The 20526-nt window shown below is 49.0% G+C and overlaps 1 protein-coding gene across 1 annotated transcript in view; it reads left to right on the top strand.

Annotated features, from left to right (window-relative positions):
* Positions 1–9045: 9045 nt before the first annotated feature.
* The window catches only part of LOC309518766 (cytoplasmic phosphatidylinositol transfer protein 1-like), a 42881-nt gene continuing 31400 nt past the window's right edge, over positions 9046–20526 (top strand). Inside the window, exons 1-2 of the mRNA XM_082199259.1 lie at positions 9046–9257; positions 15785–15943. Coding sequence (XP_082055385.1) covers positions 9057–9257; positions 15785–15943 — 360 coding nt within the window. The 5' untranslated portion in view covers positions 9046–9056. The remainder of the gene's footprint in view (positions 9258–15784; positions 15944–20526) is intronic.

Raw genomic sequence — 20526 nt, forward strand, 5'->3', positions numbered from 1 at the left:
GATACCCATCATGTTTCATTCAATGGCACATCTTCCCTGGAAAGATGCAGGCTAAATTTAACATCTTCATTCTCCTCTGCAAAGCACAACAATTGGGGGACATTCCCCATGCAAACCAGGATGCTGGTGAGAGAAGGAAGCATCTTGCCTTTGTCCACAACTCCCAAAATAATGCAAGATGGGCCACAACCTCAAATGTCTTAAGGCTCAGCAGGGGAAGCTCATGACATGGATGGGCATCGACTACAAACCTTAAGACCAAGATACCGTCTTTCCCCCAGACATAGAAAGCAGCACGATACTGAATCAGACTCTTGGTCCATCTAGCTCATTATTGTCTACACTGAATGGCAGTGCATTATTTCAGACAAGAGGCATTGCCAACCCTACCTGGAGTGTTGAGGATAGACCCTGGGACCTTCTGCATGCAAAGCAGATGCTCTACCTCTCAGCTACAGGTTTCCACCCAAGAAAATATGTTTATTGTCATGGACTGGTGGGACGTAGAGGAAGGGTGGGAGGAACCAGCTGGGGAACCCCCAAGGGAAGGAGGCTCAGAGCCAGGAGATTGGTGGTGGGATGACGATTTGTGGTCAGAGGGAGAAGACTGGAAAGAGAAGGTGCCGGAAGCTGAAGTGGTGATAGGACTTAGCGACCTGGAAGAGTCCGTGGTAGAGTGAAGTCCATAATCAGAGGCAGAAGCTGAAGCAGGAAGCCAAGTGGCAGAGATGGGTCAGGCTTGTGTGGAGTCACAGGTGTTTCCCCCTCCTCTCCCCCATCTCCCAGGACTAGGAGAGGCATGAAGTAGGAGGAGCAAAAACAGGCATGCAGGTGCGCTCTCAGATTGCTTGGGGGGGAACCCTAGAATCATAGAGTTGGAAGAGACCACAAGGGCCATTGAGTCCAACCCCCTGCCAAGCAGGAAACACCATCAGAGCACTCCTGACATATGGTTGTCAAGCCTCTGCTTAAAGACCTCCAAAGAAGGAGACTCCACCACCCCTCCCTGGAGAGGAGGGGACATAGCTAGCTGTGCAGGGGTGGGAACCTTTAATCTCGACAACTGTTTCATGGGGGAAAGACCTGAATTGCTGCGTTCATTAGGCCTGACACTCCTATGCAGATCCTATTTTGCTATTCAAGAGTTAACTCCAACTTGCTCTGTGTGATTTACTGCTGGCTCACTCCTATCATTCATAGTATCATGTTGGGCTTCTTATTCAAATAACTAAATATGAAATAAAAGCAGCACAAAGCATGAACAGGACTAGCAGGACCCAGGTTCAAACCCCTACATGGCCACAAAACTAACTAGCTGAACCCTTGGCCTGTAATCATACTTCATAGGGTTGTTGTAAGAGTAAAATAGGGAGAACTATATTATGTCACCTTGCTCTCATTCAGTGAAAGGCAGGCTAGAATAGATAGGGAACACATAGAGAGAACATAGAGGGAACACATAGAGAGCCTATGCCAAGCTGGTGCCCTCCAGATGTTTTCGACTACAATTCCCACCAGCCCCATCCACGATGGAGGGCGCCAGCTTGGCCATAGAGTGGCCTTCCATGAAAACCTTCCAGGTTTCCATGGAAGGCTTGAAGGGTACACTGATCAAGAAGCTAACACAATAACTTCATTGTCTCCAGAACACTGACAGGAAACGCCTGACTCCACCTAGATACAACTTGCGCCACCTAGTGACAAACTATCCAAGATGGTTAATTTTCCAGGCAAAGGGACCAAAAAAAAATGGAGGATGACCAGGAAACAGGGGACAGGTTCCGTTGTGTGTGTGTTTTTTACTCTACACTTAAGTCATTGTATAGAAGAGGGTTCTTTAAATAGTAAAGCCCATTATATTTGAGAGGCCTCTTGTGCTTTTCCCCAAGGCATTTGCCCTAAAGTCCTTCCCTGATGGTGCCACTGGCACCAAATTCTGTTTGATCAAATTCTGTTTGATCTTCCTTGACACAAGGAGATATCCATGGATGGCCAGGAGAGAAGAGCTTTGTGTCTTGATTTACACAAGCTTAATCTTGTCTATTCATCTGTAAGTCCTGTAGATTCCAATGGGGTTTACTCTGAGGTTAAGTGAGTTTAGGGATGCAGGCACTGCAGAGCAATGAATCAGTAGCTGAACCCAGGTGGGCTCTTTACTCTGGCTTGGCTAACACCCTGAGCCTTGCTTGAAGGCATTCACCTCTGGCAGAACTGCTATTAAGTAGATTATCCAAAGGAGGCACAAAGCAAGGAGACAGAGCAGCCTGATGTGGCTTGTAAATCTCCCCAGCAAAACTATCTAGGCCTGGGGCTTTTTACCTCACAGAGTATTTGTTTGATGTGCTCCTGCTTTCTTCTCTTCTGGTTTTGGTCCTGCTGCCATTTCTCCTCCTTCCTACAGGGGATGGTGCTTCCATGTTTATGTCGCTGTTATGCCATCCTTTCCTCATGGGGTCTGCTTTCACTTCCACTTTGTACCTTCTCAATTTTTTAGGCAATTGGCTGGCGGTTTCCAAATTCAGAGTACACTTGGCCTAAATAAATACTGGACATCTTGCCAGTTCCTGATTCATCAAAGTACCTCTATTTTAATGTTATTATGCACCTCTCTCGGGAGTGGGGAACATTTTACAGCCTGAGGGACGCATTCCTTTCTGGACAACCTTCTAGGGGCCACATGCTAGTGGTGGGTGGGGCCAGAAGTGGATAGAGTTATGACCATGGGTAGGCAAACTAAGGCCCAGCAGCCGGATCCGGCCCAATCGCCTTCTAAATCTGGAAGCAGCGTGTTTTTACATGAATAGAATGTGTGCTTTTATTTAAAATGCATCTCTGGGTTATTTGTGGGGCATAGGAATTCATTCCCCCACCCCCCAAAAAATATAGTCCAGCCCCCCACAAGGTCTGAGGGACGGTGGACCGGCCCCCTGCTGAAAAAGCTTGCTGACCCGTATGACCAAACTTCATTTTTGTATAGTAAGCTAGTTTCTACATGCATACACACAAACACACACACACACACACACACAATTCTCTGTCCTCCAATCAGACAAGCAAGAGTCACCATCAGAGCACAAAAACACATTCCAGTCAGGAAAATGTATGTCAGCCATGATTCCTGAACAGTTCTTATAGGAAAACAAGGAAATCTACTATATGGCCACTGTGAGAACAGGATGCTGGAATAGATGGGGCCACTGGTCTGCTCCACCAAGTTTTTCTTGTCTTATCAAAGCAGGACTGGTGATAAGAAGGATATTGACAAGCTGGAATATGTGCAGAGGAGCTGGGTATGTTTTTCCCGATAAAGAGAAGACTGAGAGGAGATATGATAGTCATCTGAAGATCCTTTGTTAAAGCTCAGTGTATTTTACAAGTTGATAAATGTGGCTACTGGAAGGTTTCTCAGAATGGAATCTGGAGCTTGAACTGAAAAAAGTTCCCCACCTTTGTGCTGCATGATCCTGAGTTTAAGTTTCAACAAGTGACAGATACCTTCGCACAAATGGAGCATCTTTTTCTTAATGGTTCTATCACATGCAAGAGTTCTGTTCACCGCCAGGTGGAGCAGGTCTGCTTCTTACTCTTCTCTAGTAGCAAAATAATAGATGCAATATTTTCTGGCTGCGGTAATGGAGGGCTGGGAGATGATGGAAATTCCTGCTGGATCCTGAGGTCAGTTGACATACAGGCTGACCGCTCCCTGCACTCAAACTGAAGTAACCTCCAGCCCAGTTTCTCCATCTTCAAATGTTTGGAGAAGAGACTTGTTTATCAAAACATTATTCGTTGCGAAACTAGATCCTGTGGTAAGCCACAGCAAACACAGGTGGCAGCTAAAAGCCTCTGCTTCAAAGGCTCTCACTATAATAACAATTACAGAGAAAGAGGCCACATTACCAACTTGAAAAATACCTTGAGCCTTAACAAAAGATCTTTGGCCAGCTGAAACGCAAGCCTTAGCTTTTAATTTAGAAGTACAAACCATATTTCAATGAAGGCTCACCATTTAAACTGTTAGCATGTCATAGAAACCCCATCAAAGGAAAGGACAGAAGTACCTAGCCTCTGCTTGATCATTTATCTCATTCGTGTCATTATGATCTTAATGAAAATGTTTTTTTACAATCTTGTGGCATATATATTTTATGAAATGAAAGCATTTTGATTTATAGCTTTGATTTTCACCCACCTTTCCTTTGAGGAACAATGTAACAAGCCTGTGAGGTAGTTTAGGCAGAGAAATGGTAGCGAGCCATTGGGGCTCGTGAGGGATAGGAACGCTGGTCTTTTCCACAATACTCCTGCTGCCATCCCACGCTTGACATGGCAAAGCTGCATCTGGCCAGCACCACCACAAACAACAAGCAGCGCTTCCATCAAATGTCCCAAAAGACTAAAGATTCCACTACACAGAAAACTAGGAATTAGGGTAGCCACATGTCCCAATATACAGAGGATGGACCTCTATTTATAGGGGTACCTTTAATGCTGAGGTTAGTAACATGGAACCTGTGAGCACCGAAGTGTCCTATGACAGTGTGGTGTAGTGGTTAAGAGCGGTGGACTCGTAATCTGGTGAACCGGGTTCGCTTCCCCGCTCCTCCACATGCAGCTGCTGGGTGACCTTGGGCCAGTCACACTTCTTTGAAGTCTCTCAGCCCCACTCACCTCACAGAGTGTTTGTTGTGGGGGAGGAAGGGAAAGGAGAATGTTAGCCGCTTTGAGACTCCTTCGGGTAGTGATAAAGCGGGATATCAAATCCAAACCCTTCTTCTTCTTCTATGGCATCTCCATGTTGCACCCCGAGTGTGAATTTCTCCTAATAGACACGTTTTTGTATGTAATTTTGCCTCATGCAGACAATTTTGCAATGCAGTTTTCCTAAAAAGAATGCATTTATGTGAGTTATTTTCACCAACATATGCCCTTTTATGTACGCTTTACCCTAGTAAGTGCATTTTTATACTCATTACCTGAATCATAGAATTCTGAATTGTAGAGCTGGAAGGGGTCACGAGGGACATCTAGCCCAACTTGCTGCAATTCAGGAATCTTTTGTTGAACGTGGGGTTCGAACCCACAACCCTGAGATTAAGAGTCTCATGCTCTACTGACTAAGCTAGCCGAACACTTCTTCTCAAAAACTGAAAAAGTGTGAATTTCAAAGGAAGACTGAATTTTTGTTCCCATCTTGTTTCACAAAGTGCGAATTCAGTAAGTTCATCGTTAAATGCAAAATGAATTTCTCCTCCACCCATGACTGAATCTGCACGTACACACAGCAATCTCAGTTAAACCTACATGCACTTCCTTCGTAATTCTAAATGTCAAAACATCTCCTCTCTTTTCTCCCACCATGCATGCTGTCTCAAGTGGGGTCAGGAAAAGAACGGTCAGTAACCTGGGCCTTGCGATGATGCAGCCAGATGCTTCCGAACTGATTTATTGGGATCTGATAAGCAATGCTTTTTAAAATTATTTTATTCCAGAAGAAGAAGAAGAAGAAGAAGAAGAATTACCGTACTTTTCCGTCTATAATATGCCCCCATGTATAAGATGCCCCCTATTTTGGGGGACTGAATTTTCAGAAAATGGGAGGAGATGGCAAAAAGTTGTTGTGCTTTTTTTTTGGCAGAGAATTGCCCAGAGTTAATGAGTTTTTTTGGGGGGGGATCACCAAGGGTTTTTAAGCTTTTTTAAGGGGGGAATGCAACAAACGCATCACAAAATCCATCTCCCATCTGTCCCCTCACCAACAGAACTTGCCAATCACCCGCCCATTTGCCACAGCATCGGCCAATCAACCCCACCCATTGATGCAGCAACCAATAACACGCACGACAGCCACTGACAGCCGCGGCGGAAACCATTCAAACATCCACCCTATGCACTACCCATGTATAAGATGATCTCCACTTTTTTGCATGATTTTTAAGGGGGAGGGACTTGTCTTATACACGGAAAAGTACGGTATATACTGCCTTTCATCTGAAGACCTCAGGGCGCTTCACAAGAAGAGCTTGCTGGATCAGGCCAGTGACCCACCTAGTCCAGCATCCTATTCTCACAGTGGCCAACCAGATGCTTGTGGGAAAGAAGCAGGCAGGATTGGAGCGCAAGAGCAACGCTTGCCCTTCCTGTGGTTTCCCGCAACTGATATTCAGAAACATTGCTGCCTCCAGCTGTGGAGGCAAGAGCATAACCCTCATAGCTAATAGCCCCTTTTCCAGTACATTTCCCAGGGCCTCTTCTCCTTTTTCTTCCTCCTGATAAGTTCCAGATGCAGCCACTCACGCCTCCAAATTAAATCCTTCACACTTGCCAGGCACGGCCAGCCTTCTCTCCTGTCTTTGCCTCTCTGCCAATCCTGGTGGCTGCCCCCTCCCTGTGCCCAAGGTGTCAGAATTTCACTAAGCAGCACTGCTGTCCTTGTAAACAGATTTGTACTGGCGGTGTTCTTCCACAAAAGCTCTCTCAGGGGGCTGTGTTTTGCAAGCCGTCAAGGGGGAAAAGGCAGATGAGGAACCATTTGTGCCCGGTCCTTACAATCACAGAAAGAAGGTGGGTCCCAAAAATATCCATCTCAAGTGTCAAAACCAGGGTAGAGAGCCTTCTTTCCACAGTTTGGTGCCCTATTTTGGACTGCAAGTCCCACCAGCCCTGGAAAGCATGAGGTTGGGGAAGGCTGCCATGCAATGCCCCGTTGTTGCCATCTGACCAGAAAATGAAGCCTGACCTGCTCTTCTGCTTTTAGCAGCAGCAGCAGCAACAGCAGCAGCCTGGTCTGTAGAAATCTGCCAGAGAAATTTCTCACCACGGGATTGCATGTGAATGTCTGCACAGGAGCAGAAGAGGTTTAAAAAGCCAGCAACGTGGGGGATAAGCAAGGTTGCCAACTTGCAGGGGTTCCTGTGCCTTTGAGTTAAATTTGGCCTATGAGGTTTTCACACAAGACTCCCTGGGATAGCTCAGTTGGTAGAGCAGGAGGCTCTTAATCTCAGGGTTACGGATTCAAGCTCCATGCTGGGCAGAAGATTCCTGCATTGTGGGGGGTTGGACTAGATGACCCTTGGGGTCCTTTCCAACACTACAATTCTATGAATCCATTAAAAAGGGCTTTTGGCTCTTGAATTTCTGTGTAGCATTTAACTGTCAAGAAGCACGGTTCTTGCAAAAAACAAAAACTGGCAGCCCACAAGTCTAAAACGCTGAATATTTCCATTGCTCTTAAACTGAGGGCTTTGCTTCTACTTCTTAAAACAAAAAGAAAAAAAATGAATACTTGCAATTTTAAACAACTATACCTATTGAATATATATTGGGGATAAGTAAAAGGGATGCATCCCAAGATGTCTAGCCCCAAATTTTGATGGAGTTCCACCTTTACTGACAGAGGCTGGCTGCTTCTGAATGACTGTTGCTTGTACTCAGAAATGGGGAGAGGGCTGCTGCCTCAGGTCCTGCTTTGGGGCCCCCCATTGCAGCATCTGGTTGGCCACTGTGGCAACAGGATGCTGGACGAGGTGGACCACCGCTGGCCTGATTCAGCAACCCGGCTCTCTGTTCTTTTGCTAACCTCAGCCAAAGAGCCTAGGTCTACTGTGGATTTCACTACCTTCCCATCAGAGGCAGCGATGACCACCAACTTGGATGCCTAGTTGAAAGATTCATAGAAAACCAGTGGCTACTAGCCATGAAGGCTAACTGTCCTGAATATCAGCTGCTGACTGAACTCAGTTCCTCTTTGTGGGCTTCCCACGGACATCGGTTGGCCCTGACCGTGCGGAGCTCTTCTTAGGCTCTTATAACGCAGCTTCCCTTCCCAAGTTGGTATTGCGCAAAGCTGCACCGACGGAGCACCAAAACGCCACCAGTTGGATTTCTTCCTGCGATGCAACTATCGTGACCGCGAGGCTGGCAAACCCCATCCCAGGAGGAAGTGGAAAATCAGTGAGTCTCTCCTGGCTGCCGTGAGACCCCCCCCCCCCCCGCTTTACTTTTTTTCTCACCCTCGGCCACAAAGCCGAAGTATTTCCTCCTCCTCCTCCGACGCTCCAGGCTCTTCCCAGCCGCCCACCCGCTCCAGGAAGGGGGCGGCTCAGGAGACCGAGGTGCGACGCCGGATTCTCTCCCCTAGGGGTCGTCGGAGGAGGCGGCGGCTACCCAGGAGGACTGGGCTGGACGGCGGCCGGCTTCGGAAAAGGGCTGTGCAAAAGCGGCGCTCTCGAAGCTACAGGAGCGCATCGCTCTCCCCTCTCCCTGTTCCTCCTACGGCAGCGGGCAGTTCACTGGGCCCGCAGCCACAGGCACGTGCGGCGGTTGCGAGGGAGGATCGCCGGGAGGAACGGAAACTGCTTGGTCGTGAAGAAGCCGGCTCAGCTGGGCGACCCGCGTCCGGGTGAGCTGGGAAAGGGTGGGTGTGGAAGATTGGGCACTGGAACGATTCAGGAAACCCGAGGAAGGGATTTGCTCCCGGGACATGGTTCCTTTTCATAGGTGGTGGCGGGGCTGCGGTCCAGGGAGGCAACGCAAAGCGGGTCCCCTAGACGGAGCGGGGACGGATTGCGCAAGCGAAGAGGCGAGAATTTGGAGAGGGCACGGGTGCGCACGGGGTGGGGGGGGGGAGAGACCTGGAGGAAGGTGGGGAAAGGTTGGCTGGATGTGGGGCTGGGGAATCCCGGGCTGGTGAAAAAGCGCGATGAGCAACCAAGAAAAAGAGCCGGGATTGCCGAGGGGACGGGAGGGCGAGACGAGGAAGAGCGATTCCTGGAAAGGCTGCCTTCCCAGAAGCGCTCTTGGGAGGAAGCCTAGAGGGCGCGCACCGGCGAGGCGAGCGCGGGAGGAAAGCGAGGAGGGGCTGCGGTGGGGGGAGATCGGCCAGGATTCGGGCCGAGGAGGAAAATCGCCCGCGGAGGAGAAACGAGGAGGGCTGCCCGGCCCTTCCCCATCAAACTCCTCCCCGTCTGGGCAACCCCGGGGTAGGTGCCGAAGCACGTGGCCGCGCGGGGTCTTTGCCGGGCGCCCCTCCGCCGCCTTTCGGGGAGAGTCTTTGCATGCTCCGGGTGCTCCCCGCGTGGTCAACCGACCCCCTGCGAGAGGCGAGGCGCGCCCAGGCTGCCTGCCTGCGGGGCCCGTGGAAACACCGAGGCGAGCCGGGCGTGGCGGCGGCGGCGCCACCTCCGGCTCCCTCTCCCTCTCTCTTTCCTGCCTTCCACGCCCCAGTTAGCCATTGTTTGCTGGCAGCCGTCGGGCAGGTGAGAACTGGTCCGGAGCAGGGAGGGAGGGAGGGAAGGCGGGGAGAAGCAACAGCAGCGAGGCTGAAAGGAGATGGGCTGCAATCTGGAAGGTTCCCACGAGCACCCCCAATCTCCCTCTATTTGAAGGGGCCAGCTGCTGGGCTCGGGGTACGAAACGCTCTTTGCGCATGCACCAAGGCACCTCCGCCCCACAACTTGTATTTGCTTTAAGGTTGCGGCAGCATCGTGACAACCCTACTTTGAACTCCACGGGGCTCAAATGTCGAGTGAAGATGCATAGGATCAGTGGCTGCTAAGATGTTAAGGGCTGAGCCTGCAACTGAGCACGTTTTACCTGGGTGACTCGCCCCGCTTCTCAGTTGTTGACGCCCTTTCCCTACAGAATGAGACTCTTGTGTGTGGAATTGGGAGAGTTTTAAGGTTTGAAAAGGGTTCATTTGCCATCCGGCTTCACTTGACAACCTGTTGCATGGTCAGATTTTGCTGTGGGGCATATGAAGCCCTAGTGCCTTTGAGCATGTACAGCATTCCAACTAAGGACCTAGCCAGACCATTTCTGCAGTGGGGTGTGTGTGTGTGTGTTTAAGAAAAGTTGTTCCTGGTGGTGATAGGAGGCTTCACTGTCTCTCCCTTTGTGATCTCTCCATCCTATAGCCCTCTCTCCATCTCCTCTAGCATCCCCTTCCAAATCAAGTGCTTAATTTTGAGCCTCAGCAGAGGGGAAGTGGTTGTGCATTTGGATTGCAAAAATGGGCAGCAGGGAAAGGGTTAACTGCCCCTCTTCTCTCCTCCCTCTTGAAGAGCTTTTCTTGTTTAAAAAACCAAAAAAATCACCGCACAATCTTTCTCTCTCTGCTCCTGCTATATTTGCCTGCAACTTGTAGCTACAGCCCCACAGTAAACATAAACAGTCCAATCAGATCTGGAATTCGGGGATGAGGATTTTTGAGGTCACAGATTTGTAGCTTGGCAACTCCTGTTTTAGAAATTCAAGAACTAGAAATGAGATTATCCGTGTGTGTGTGTGTGTGTGTGTGTGTGTGTTGTAAGGGACCGTTCTTTTATTAAAAACAAGAGCAGTATAAAGAGAGCCATCTGGCTACTTAAGGGAACGGCTCAGAATTTGCAGATTCCTCCACTCTGTGTTTGAATTTGGGACTTCTGGGAGGTTTCATTCAAAGGTTCACTGCAGTGGGATGATTTTTGCTGTGATCCTGGAAAACCACCACTGCCCTGCCTAGGATTCTTTTAATTTTTTAAAAAATGCTGATGTTGCTGCTAGTCACACAATTCATGTAATACATAGTTTGACCCCCAAGGCTCTTAGGCAGGTGTGCCAATTTGAATAAAATATTGTGGAGAGGAGCAGGTAAGCAGGTAATCTATCACATGAGGCAGTACATGCGCACCATTTGAATAGCAATGCCCATCAAGTTGGGCGGCAGCTCCCTCAAATAGAAGTTGGCTCCTGTGCCCTTAGGCTTAGCTATCAGAATCTCTTTGGAGGCTCCTCGGGGACATATTGTAATAATAAAAATTAAAAAGTAGTAGTAGTAGTAATAATAATAATAATAATTTATTACTTATACCCTGCCCATCTGGTCGGGCCTCCCCAGCCACTCTGGGCTGCTTCTAACAGGATATTAAAAACACAACAAAAGATCAAACATTAAAAACTTCCCTAGATGCCTTCAGATGTCTTCTAGAAGTCAGATAGTTGTTTATTTCCTTGACATCTGGTGGGAGGATGTTCCACAGGGCAGGCACCACCCCCGAGAAGACCCTCTGCCTGTGGGAAGCAGGAAGCTAGTTTAGACAGATCTTCAGGCTGGCATAGAGCCCAACCCTGAACCGGGGCTCTCTGCTATTTGTATGTTCAGACATGGAACTCACTGCCACAAGATGCAGTGATGGCTGGCAGCTGAGATGGCTTTCAAAGTTAGGCATTATTAATGGAGGAGGAGGAGGAGGCTCCAGGTCTATGACTACGAGGCAGGATGCTGCACTAGAGAGCAACTCCTAGCAAGAGTGAATCTGTCCCAGTCTGACATCTGCTGGGCCATGGTGCATTTTCTTTCTCTTGGCCACAGCTTCCGCTCCCTCTTCCCCTGCCAACCACAAGATACTCTACAAAGGGCCAAGAAAAAGGATCGGGGGCCCCACCCACACATGCTCACATCATGTTGCTTTCAAAGTGCTTCATTGCTTTCTTGCTGTGTAGCCTCCTACAACAGCACCGTAGAGTAGGTCGGTGTTGTTATGTCCACACTGCAGATGGAAAAGCTGAGGCTGAGAAAGTCAGGATTGCCTTAAGATGAGATTCAGACTGGAGGGTTTTCATTGGGCAGTCTCTCAGCCGATGAACAAGAGCTCTGATTTATACACACCATCGCATTTTAGAACCCGGTCCGTTATTTGAATGCGTTTTATACCTGGGGACTGATTTTCTCAAGTGCAAAATATGTTGCACAAAAGCAGCGCTTGGTATCCTATGCCTAGCCTTCTAATCCAGCGTCATATTCCCTGGAGCTGGCCTCCAGATAACACGGAGGAAACCGAGAAGCAGAACAACAGCCCTCTCTTGCTCTCTGCCCCACATACATCATCAGCATTCACAGCTTCTGAACATGGACACTATCCATCCAGGCAGGGAAGAAGCATAATTTGTGTGAGGACAAATTCTAGCCAGGCAAAAACACTCAAGATGGGTGCAAAGCAGAGCCAGTGAGGGGTGTGGCTTGGGGATGGTTCTGGGGGCCAAGTGAAGAGGCCCAGAGGGCCACCCCCCTCCAGGCCTGAGTTTTCCCACCTCTGAGTTAATAGATCCATCCTCTGAGAATTTTTTTAATCCTTTCCAGACTAACTATAGCTAGTGGTTGGGGCAACCCCATCAGATGGGCGGGATACAGTGGTGGTGGTGGTGATGATGATGATGATGAATTGCATATCCATGCTCCATATGTTCAAACCTCCACCCACCATAAAAATTAGGTGATGTATTCCAAAACTGGCTGAGCTCCTCTTTGCCTCCGCCACTAAGCAGAATTCCTGTTTGTCTTCGTCTTAACTTGGGCAGCTGGTTGTTAACCATTAAGAATAGATGTATTATCATCAGAAGCATATTGACAGCGGATTAGCAGCCACGTTATAAATAAGTTGCCCTTTGGGCGAAGACCAAGTGTGGTGTCTGTTCATTAGCGCTTGGATTCTCTGAAGAGGCGGGAGAGAGAGAGAGACATCTCCACGAGCTTTTTATTATTTGCATACTAGGCAAATACACACAGTGGCTCTCAAATGAGGCCCCATAGTCAGCAATGCAACAAGCTTGCAGCACATCCCATCTGCGAGGGATGCTGCTGAATAACAGAAGGGTGCAAGGATCTCAAAAACAGCCACATCTTCCCACTGGGAAATAGACCCATTGTAGGTAGGCTTGCTCAAGGGAGCCTTTCTATTCAGGGCATGCGTTGTTCGGCAGAAGTGCAATGCACCCAGCAGAGCATTAGCATTTCAGAAGCATTCAGGATTGAGCTGTGACGCATAGCCTTGGGCAAGTCCTTGCTTCCACGACTCTTCCTACCTTTCAGGGCTGTTGTGAGAGGGATTTGAGAGGACAGCTGGAGAAGCTGGTTTCTGAAATAATCCCAAGCACTTTGCACGCCCTTAACGCGAAGCGCCGTGCTGTGCTTGGAAGGCTCGCAGCCAGGATCTGTGACAAATGTAAGCCAAGCACAAGGGAAGACCTGCTGGGTCAAGCCAAAGGCCCATCTAGTCCAGTTCTCACAAGCACCAACCAGATACCCCTATGGGAAGTCTTTAAACAGGACCAAAGGGCAACAGCGCACTCCCAGCATTTCCAGCAAGTGATATTCAGAGGCATGCTGCCCCCTACAGTGGAAGGAGAGCATTCAGCCGTCAGGGTTACTAGCCATTGATAGCTTCCTCCACAAATTGGTCTAGGTCTCTTTTAAAGTCTTCCAAGTTGGCGACCATCACTGCCTCATGTGGGAGTGAATTTGACAGCTTAACTCTGCTGTCTGAAGAAGCCCTTCCTTTTCCCCGCCCTTGTGATTTGCTTGCAAATTTTATGGATATCCTAGGTTGACTTCCTTAAGGAGGAATCCTACCTAACAGGGCTGGTTTGACATCCTGGCACCTAGAAGCATAGAATTGTAGAGTCGGAAGGGAGGTCATCTAGTTCAACTCCCTGCAATGCAGGAATCTCAGCTAAAACACCTTTGACAGATGGCCATCCAACCTCTGCCTAAAAACCTCCAAGGAAGGAGAGTCGACCTTTCCACTGTCGAACAACTCTGTCAGAAAGCTTTTTCTATAGTAGATTGCTTGATGGCTGGCACCTGAAATGTGATAGGATGAGAGTATTGTATTTGTAGCCGTCCATGTGGCTGAAGGACAGTATAGGTTAGCACAGGCCTTGTCAATCGGGGGCCTTCCAGCTGTTTTGAACTAGAGCTGTTATCCCCAGCTCAGCAGCAAGCAGCTGATGAGAATTGTCCAAAACATCTGAAGAGCACCAGGTTCCTGAAGGCTGGGAGAGTGTGCCGGATGAGACCTGGCAGGACCATGGTTCAAATTTTCCCAGCCTGGAGGTGGCTCAGGGGGGTAGGTGGTGCCGATGACTTCTTCAGACCCAGAATCAGATCCCCATGTAGTTTTATTTTGAATCAGGGATGCAAAGCCTGTGGAGATGCCTCCATCTCCCATCAGGCATCATGACCAACAGTCAGCGAGGATGGGAGCTGTAGTCCAGCAACATCTGGAGATCCAAGGGTTGCCCCCATCCCTGCTCTTAAGCAACTTGTGTTCATGATCAGTCAGGGTAGTTCAGTTGGTCAGAGCATGGTGCTGATAATGCGAAGGTTGCAGGTTCGATCCCCCTATGGGAGAACTGCATATTTCTGAATTGCAGGGGGTTGGACTAGATGATCCTTGGGGAATCTCCCAACTCTATGATTCTATATGCTTTAAACCTGATCAGAGCAGCAATTTTTGCCTAATCATCATCATCTCTTTCCATGCCTCTTCTGGCTGCCCCAGGTGCTGTTAGTGCCCTGTTTGGGGAAAACCATTGAACACTAGAACACCATTGGTGGTGTGGCAAGGAGATATCAGGACCCTGGATAGTTCCCAGTAGGCCCTGCTAGCTGAGCTTGAGAAGATGTTGTCTCAGCAATGACTTGAGAGTCACTTGAAGCCTTGGAAAGGCTGACAGGACTTGATCTCCCAGCAACTCCTTCCTCTGCAAGGGCTGCTCTGTAATATGTAAAGGGGCCAGTAGCCTTTTCTGTCGTCACGTGGCTTCTGTGCGGTTGTGGGGCACATGGGCCTGCAGAGGAATCACTTTCAGAGGACGATGGAAGAGCCAGCTCCTCAGGCCGGGGCAGCATAGAGGAGTTTACGAGGACGCCTCCTTGAGTGTATCATCTGAATCAAAGCTCCTCAGGCCCACATTGGAACCCCAAGGCACGGGACATGGCAGATAGCCTCAACTGGCTTGCAGAGGGAAGAATGTAGGCACCTGCAACATGCTTGGATTTCTAAAGGGAAAATCCTTGGAAATCCTATGGTGGATCACCTGTGTCACATATATTGTGGTACTTATGTGGGGGTGGAGGCTTTCGTAAGTCCAGCATCCTCTTATCACTGGCCAGCCAGGTGCCCCACTGAGCATCTTTGGAATAATACTAGTCAGGGACTCTAGCACATTGCATTGGGGCAGAGCTCGCGGTGAAAAGTGGCTGGGGCTATGGTGCCAGATGGCAGCCAGCTTTGCCCCCCATGAGGAGACTTCTTCCCCAAAGAGGTGGCTAATTTGTTGTCTAAACAGGTGGCCAAGACTTGTGTGCTGCTTGGAAGCTGCAAGATCTACATTGTAATAACTTTTTGAGGGGATAAAGGCACTCTGCACATGATCAGAGGGCTATCCTTCTTACTTCCCGCCTCACAGGAGCAGCCTGAACCCTGGCATTAAAAAGAGAATGTGGGGCACGAATTATAACCCTGGACATGGCAGAATGGGCCACGGTTACGGCTAGTAACAGTATACATTGGAGACTTGCTATTTTTCTCCCCTACATACCCATTACGCCTGACCTTTTGAGTTAGCTTGCTGACTGAATGAGGTTTTTAAACACTACAAATCCTAAAATAACGTGAGAAGATTTGGGGTGGTTGGGTAGTGGGATGGTTCCAGCTGCGAAGGAGCACTGATGTGACCTAAGCCCTCCACCTCCTGCCTCCTCCTTACCTCCCATGGTCTGGCTTCTACAACTCTTTTGGCTGAAGAGACTGGTGACCTCACAACAGCTACCATGACAACCGATTATGAAGTCACAGGCAGAGCTGTGCCTGTAGCAAAGGGCGGCGGGGGGGAGAGATATAAAGAAGTAGAGCTTTGGATCTGAGTGAAGGAGGGAGCTGATTGCTTCTCAAGACTGCCCAGCCAAGCAAATTCCCAGAGTCGGTGCTTTGCTCCACTCTAACACGTCTCTTCTCGGCTGCAGGATGCATCCTTCCCCAAGGGATCCTCAGGGGCCACTTGGCTGGTGAAGAGCCCCCGTTTCCACTCGAGTGTGCCGTGCCACGAGGGTCCGCCCGGAGAGACGGCAGGCAGCATGCTGGTGAAAGAGTATCGGATCTGCATGCCCCTCACCACCGAAGAGGTAAGCGTCAGACAGATGGAGTGACCAGCCTGCAATAGCCCAGGGAAGGACAGGCTGGTTGCAGTTGGGTGTTTGCTGCCATTTAGCAAAGTGGCCTCTGAGCCTTGTCCGGAGCCAGGGACCCCTCTTTTTTTGGGAGGGGGGGGAGAATGGGGTACTCACCCCCTGCTGTGTAGAGCAGGCTCAGGTGCAGCCCATTTCCCTTTTACTTCCAGAGAGCTCCTGGTAGAGTGGTGGAGAGAGGATGCTTTTTACTGAGGAAAGATCAGAGATGAGCAGAGGGTTTGTGTGTGGACAGGCAACAATTAATAATTGGAGAAGAAAAAGGCTGGAGAGATCTCTTCCTACCACACTCCCCAAGAGAAATATATTATAGCAGAGAACAAGGCAGGGGCTGGAGCAGAGGTTTGACTTTGGGCAGGGGGGTCGGGACCCCGGGGCGCATTTAAAAGTGGAGAACCAGGGATGGGGAACCTGTGGCCTTCCATATGTTCTCGGACTTCAGCTCCCTTAAACGCCAGCCGGTAGTCAGGGAGGACTGGAGTTGAACAACATCTGGAGGGCCACAGGTGCCCTGTCTCTGGTCAATACACTCTCTGGGGGAGGAGCTGGACATCCTGGAAGTACAGTGGTACCTCAGGTTAAGTACTTAATTCATTCCGGAGGTCCGTTCTTAACCTGAAACTGTTCTTAACATGAAGCACCACTTTAGCTAATGGGGCCTCTTGCTGCCGCCGCGCTGCCGGAGCACGATTTCTGTTCTCATCCTGAAGCACTATTTCTGGGTTAGCGGAGTGTGTAAGCTGAAGCGTATGTAACCCGAGGTACCACTGTACATAGAATCGTAGAATCTATGTACTTCCAGGATCAAACCTGCAACCTCGGCGTTATCAGCACTACGATCTAACCAACTGAGCCATAGCAAATCACCATGCATCTTGCTGTTATTACGTTTATATTCCATCTTTCCTCTAAAAAGCTTGAGGCAGCACACACTCCCCAATCCTAGCCTTACAACGACTGAGAGGTTAGGTTAGGCTGAGAGGTGGTGACTAGCCCAGTGAGCTTCATGGCAGAGTGGGGATTTGAGGCCTGGTTTCCCAGTTTCAAGCCCAATTCTCTAACCGCTGCACCTTACAGGGTGGGGGAACCTGTGGTCTTCCAGATGTACCATATCATTTAATCCTTTTCCTGTTTATATCCCACCTTTCCTCCCTAGGGAGCCAGAGCAGCAAACATATCAATAATAATGTGGTTGTTTTGAAAGAGCATTCGAAAAGCAGTTTAAAACATTCCAAACATAATGAAAACACCATCCTTCAGCTGTCAAATGCTTGCAGAAACAGGGGTGCTTTTAACTTCCTCCTGGAAGCCGATGGTGACAAGTGCACTGCACCAGGGAGGGCATTTGGCATGTGGGGAACCTGAAAAGGCCCTGTCATGGGTCAGCGCCAACTGGGCAGCCACCGCCCCTCCCCCCAGTGACTGCACCACCAAGGCCTCACCTGTCAATCGCAGAGTCTGGGAGGGTTGGTATCAAAGAAGGCACACTTTTTGGGACATGGGTCCGAAGCGATTTAGGACTTCCTGCGCTGGTACTAACGCCTTGAATTTAGCTTGGCAGCCAGTGCAGCAATTTCAGGACAGGTGGCCTGCAATCCTATTGGGTTGCCCTCCTTACTGATCTAGCAGCCACCTTTTGCACTAGCCCCATGTAGGCGGCTATTTGTTCCAAAGTGTCCCCACGCCAGTGTCCCCTTGCTTGTAAAAAGCAAAATGGTTGTGTGAGAGTGTTTCCACATCCCAGCCTAGCTTGGACTTTCTGTGCGCAGCACCCTTTTTATTGGAAGGGAAACAGCTGCCTGAGTTTTTGAATTGGCTCTTGGACCCAGCTAGGCTTGGAAGGAGCATCTCAGTCCCCACCGCCTTTCCTGGACAATACAAGCTCTTTGTACTACCAGTTCTCAGCTTTCTGTGTAAACAAGGGAAGAAGTCATATGGGTGTGATGCTGACACTCTGGGGAAGGTGTGAGAAATTCCCTGGGGTGGCGTTAATTGTCCTGTTCTGGGGATGCTGGACCTGCTGCCTTCAGAGGTCTTCCTGCTGCTGAGAACTCCCACTGTTCACTGGCTGCTCTCACCTCAAGCAGATCTGGCATGCCCAGAATCGCACAGCCTGCAGGCTTGAAGGGGTAACAGCCTTCCCCCAAACTGGGGCCCTCCAGCTGTTTTGGACTACAATTCCCAGCAGCTCCTTATAACCTCAGGCTTTCCTCCTGAGGTGGACTAGCACAGGCATGCAGATTCACTGCTTGAGGGCTGCAAGAGCAAAGGATGGCTTGCGCATGCCAAGTTCATTTATTCATTCCATTTATATAGTACACCCTTCCTCCAGTAAGCTCAAGGCAGTGCACAAAGTCCTCCCCACATTTTCTTCCTCACAACAACCCTCAGAGGTAGGCGAAACTGGAAATGGCTGGCCCCCTGAGTTTCATGGCCGAGTGGGAATTTTATACTGTGTCGTTATTATGTTTTATTTTTGCAAGACATTCAGAGAATTAATTTTATGTCTTACAAATACTACTGTGCGAACATAAGAACTGGATCAAGCCAGTGGTCCATCTAGTTCAGGATCCTAGTCTTACAGTGACCAGCCTGATGCCCCAATGGGGAACCCACACGCAGGGCCTGAACACAACATCTGCTCTCCCCTCCTTCCGTTTCCAGCAATTGATAGTCTGAAGCATTACTGCTTTCCAGAGTGGAGGTAGAACATAGCCATTGTGGTTAGTAGGAGTTTAGCCTCACCCTCCTCCATGAATTTGTCTAATCGTCTTTTAAAGCCATCTAAACTGGTGGCCATCACTGCCTCTTTTTAGAGCAAATTCTATAATTTAATGATGTGCTGCTGCTGCTGCTGCTACCACCACTACCATTATTAATTTGAACCAGCGTCTCCCCAGTTCTAGTTTAGCACGCCAGCCTGGCACTCTTGACTCTGCTTTTACCAGATTGGTAAACATCTCCAGATGTTTTTGGACTACAAATCCCATCATCTCCTGCTGGTTGGGTCTGATGGGAGTTGTAGTCCAAAACATATGGAGAGAACCAGGTTGGGGAAGGCTGTCATCACACCCACACACCCAGCACAGTATACTGGATTATTTGATTTCAGAGCACAGTTTCATGTGACAGGTTCTATTTCTACAATGTTCTAACTCTCTAAAAACGGGCCTTCCATTCAGGATGAGTCAGGAGGAGAACTTGCTCCTTCTCAAGATGGCCAGGGGCTGTGTGGTGGTGAAGGCCCCAGCGCCATGGTTACGCTGACAATCTTTTTGCGCTAACTAGATTTAAGTTGCCGCTCTGAGGAGGTGGAGGGGTCGTATCTCAATCTGGATGAGCTTCTTGGAGAAGCCGATTTGGTCAATGCGGAGTGACACATTCGCTCCCTTTGACAGATGCAGCTTAAATAAGCAATCTTCTTCAGTCACTCCGTGGGCACTTCTGACACAACTTTCAAGCAGCTCCGAGGAACAAAGAAACTGCCTTGTACTGAGTCAGACCATCTAGTATAGTATTGCCAGCACTGACTGGCAGCCACTCTCAAGGGCTTCAGGCAAGGGTCTTTCGCAGCCTTTCTTTTTCTTTTCCTTTTTCCAAAAAACAAGAAAACTCATGAAACTGAACTCCGTGTCCACATAAATGTACACAGCTTTGGTTATAAACCAGTCACTTTCCAAGAGAGAGGGCAGGTTTGGTCTCTGCGACTGGTTTTTGAGAATCACAAATCAGAACCCTCTTCTGGCATACAGAACTAGGCATGCAATTCCTTGGATCTTGACCTGTGAAAATCCTAAGTTGTTAGTACTGATAAACCAGGCTTAGATAGGGATGGGTAAATTCAAATGTTTCTGAACCTTCATTATTTGTTTACTGTGCTGACTGGGGCTGAAGGGAGTTAATCTGGAGGACCACAGGTTCCTTGGATAGACTACTCCCAGTGTGCCTCCAAGCCCGATTCAAGGTGCCTTCCTTGACAGACAAAGCCCTATGCCTTAGGCCCCAGATATCTGAAAGAGTGCCATCTCCCATATGGACCAGCCCAGGACTTGAGGAGATCTGCACCTTTCACAAAGTATCTGAAGATGCAACAAAGCGAATTAGACTCTTTGGCAGGTTTTGAATAAACATCCACATTCCCCCCCCCCCCTGATAATAATCAGCTATACAGTTTGAGGATCTATACAACTTTGTAACATGCAGAAAATAGCAATATTAGAGAAACCAAAGACTGGAACTGAGGGAAGTCGAGAGCTGGGGGGGTTCTGGGGGGGATAAGGATATGTTTTTGGATAATATGTCTTGTTATAACTTTGAATTAAAAAAAAAACCAAAAAAAAGAGATCTGCAGGGGAGGCCCTGTGAAATTTGTGGGGTAGCAGTGCATGACAGGGCCTTTTCTGTGGTGGCCTCCAAATTGTGGAATGCTCTCCCGAGGTGCTTCTGGCCTTGTCACTGTAAATCAGGGGTGAGGAAGCTGTGGCCTTCTTGATGTCATTGGACTACAACTCCCAGCATCC

Source organism: Podarcis vaucheri, assembly GCF_965113315.1.
Source record: "Podarcis vaucheri genome assembly, chromosome: 14".
NCBI classification, from domain to species: Eukaryota; Metazoa; Chordata; class Lepidosauria; order Squamata; family Lacertidae; genus Podarcis; species Podarcis vaucheri.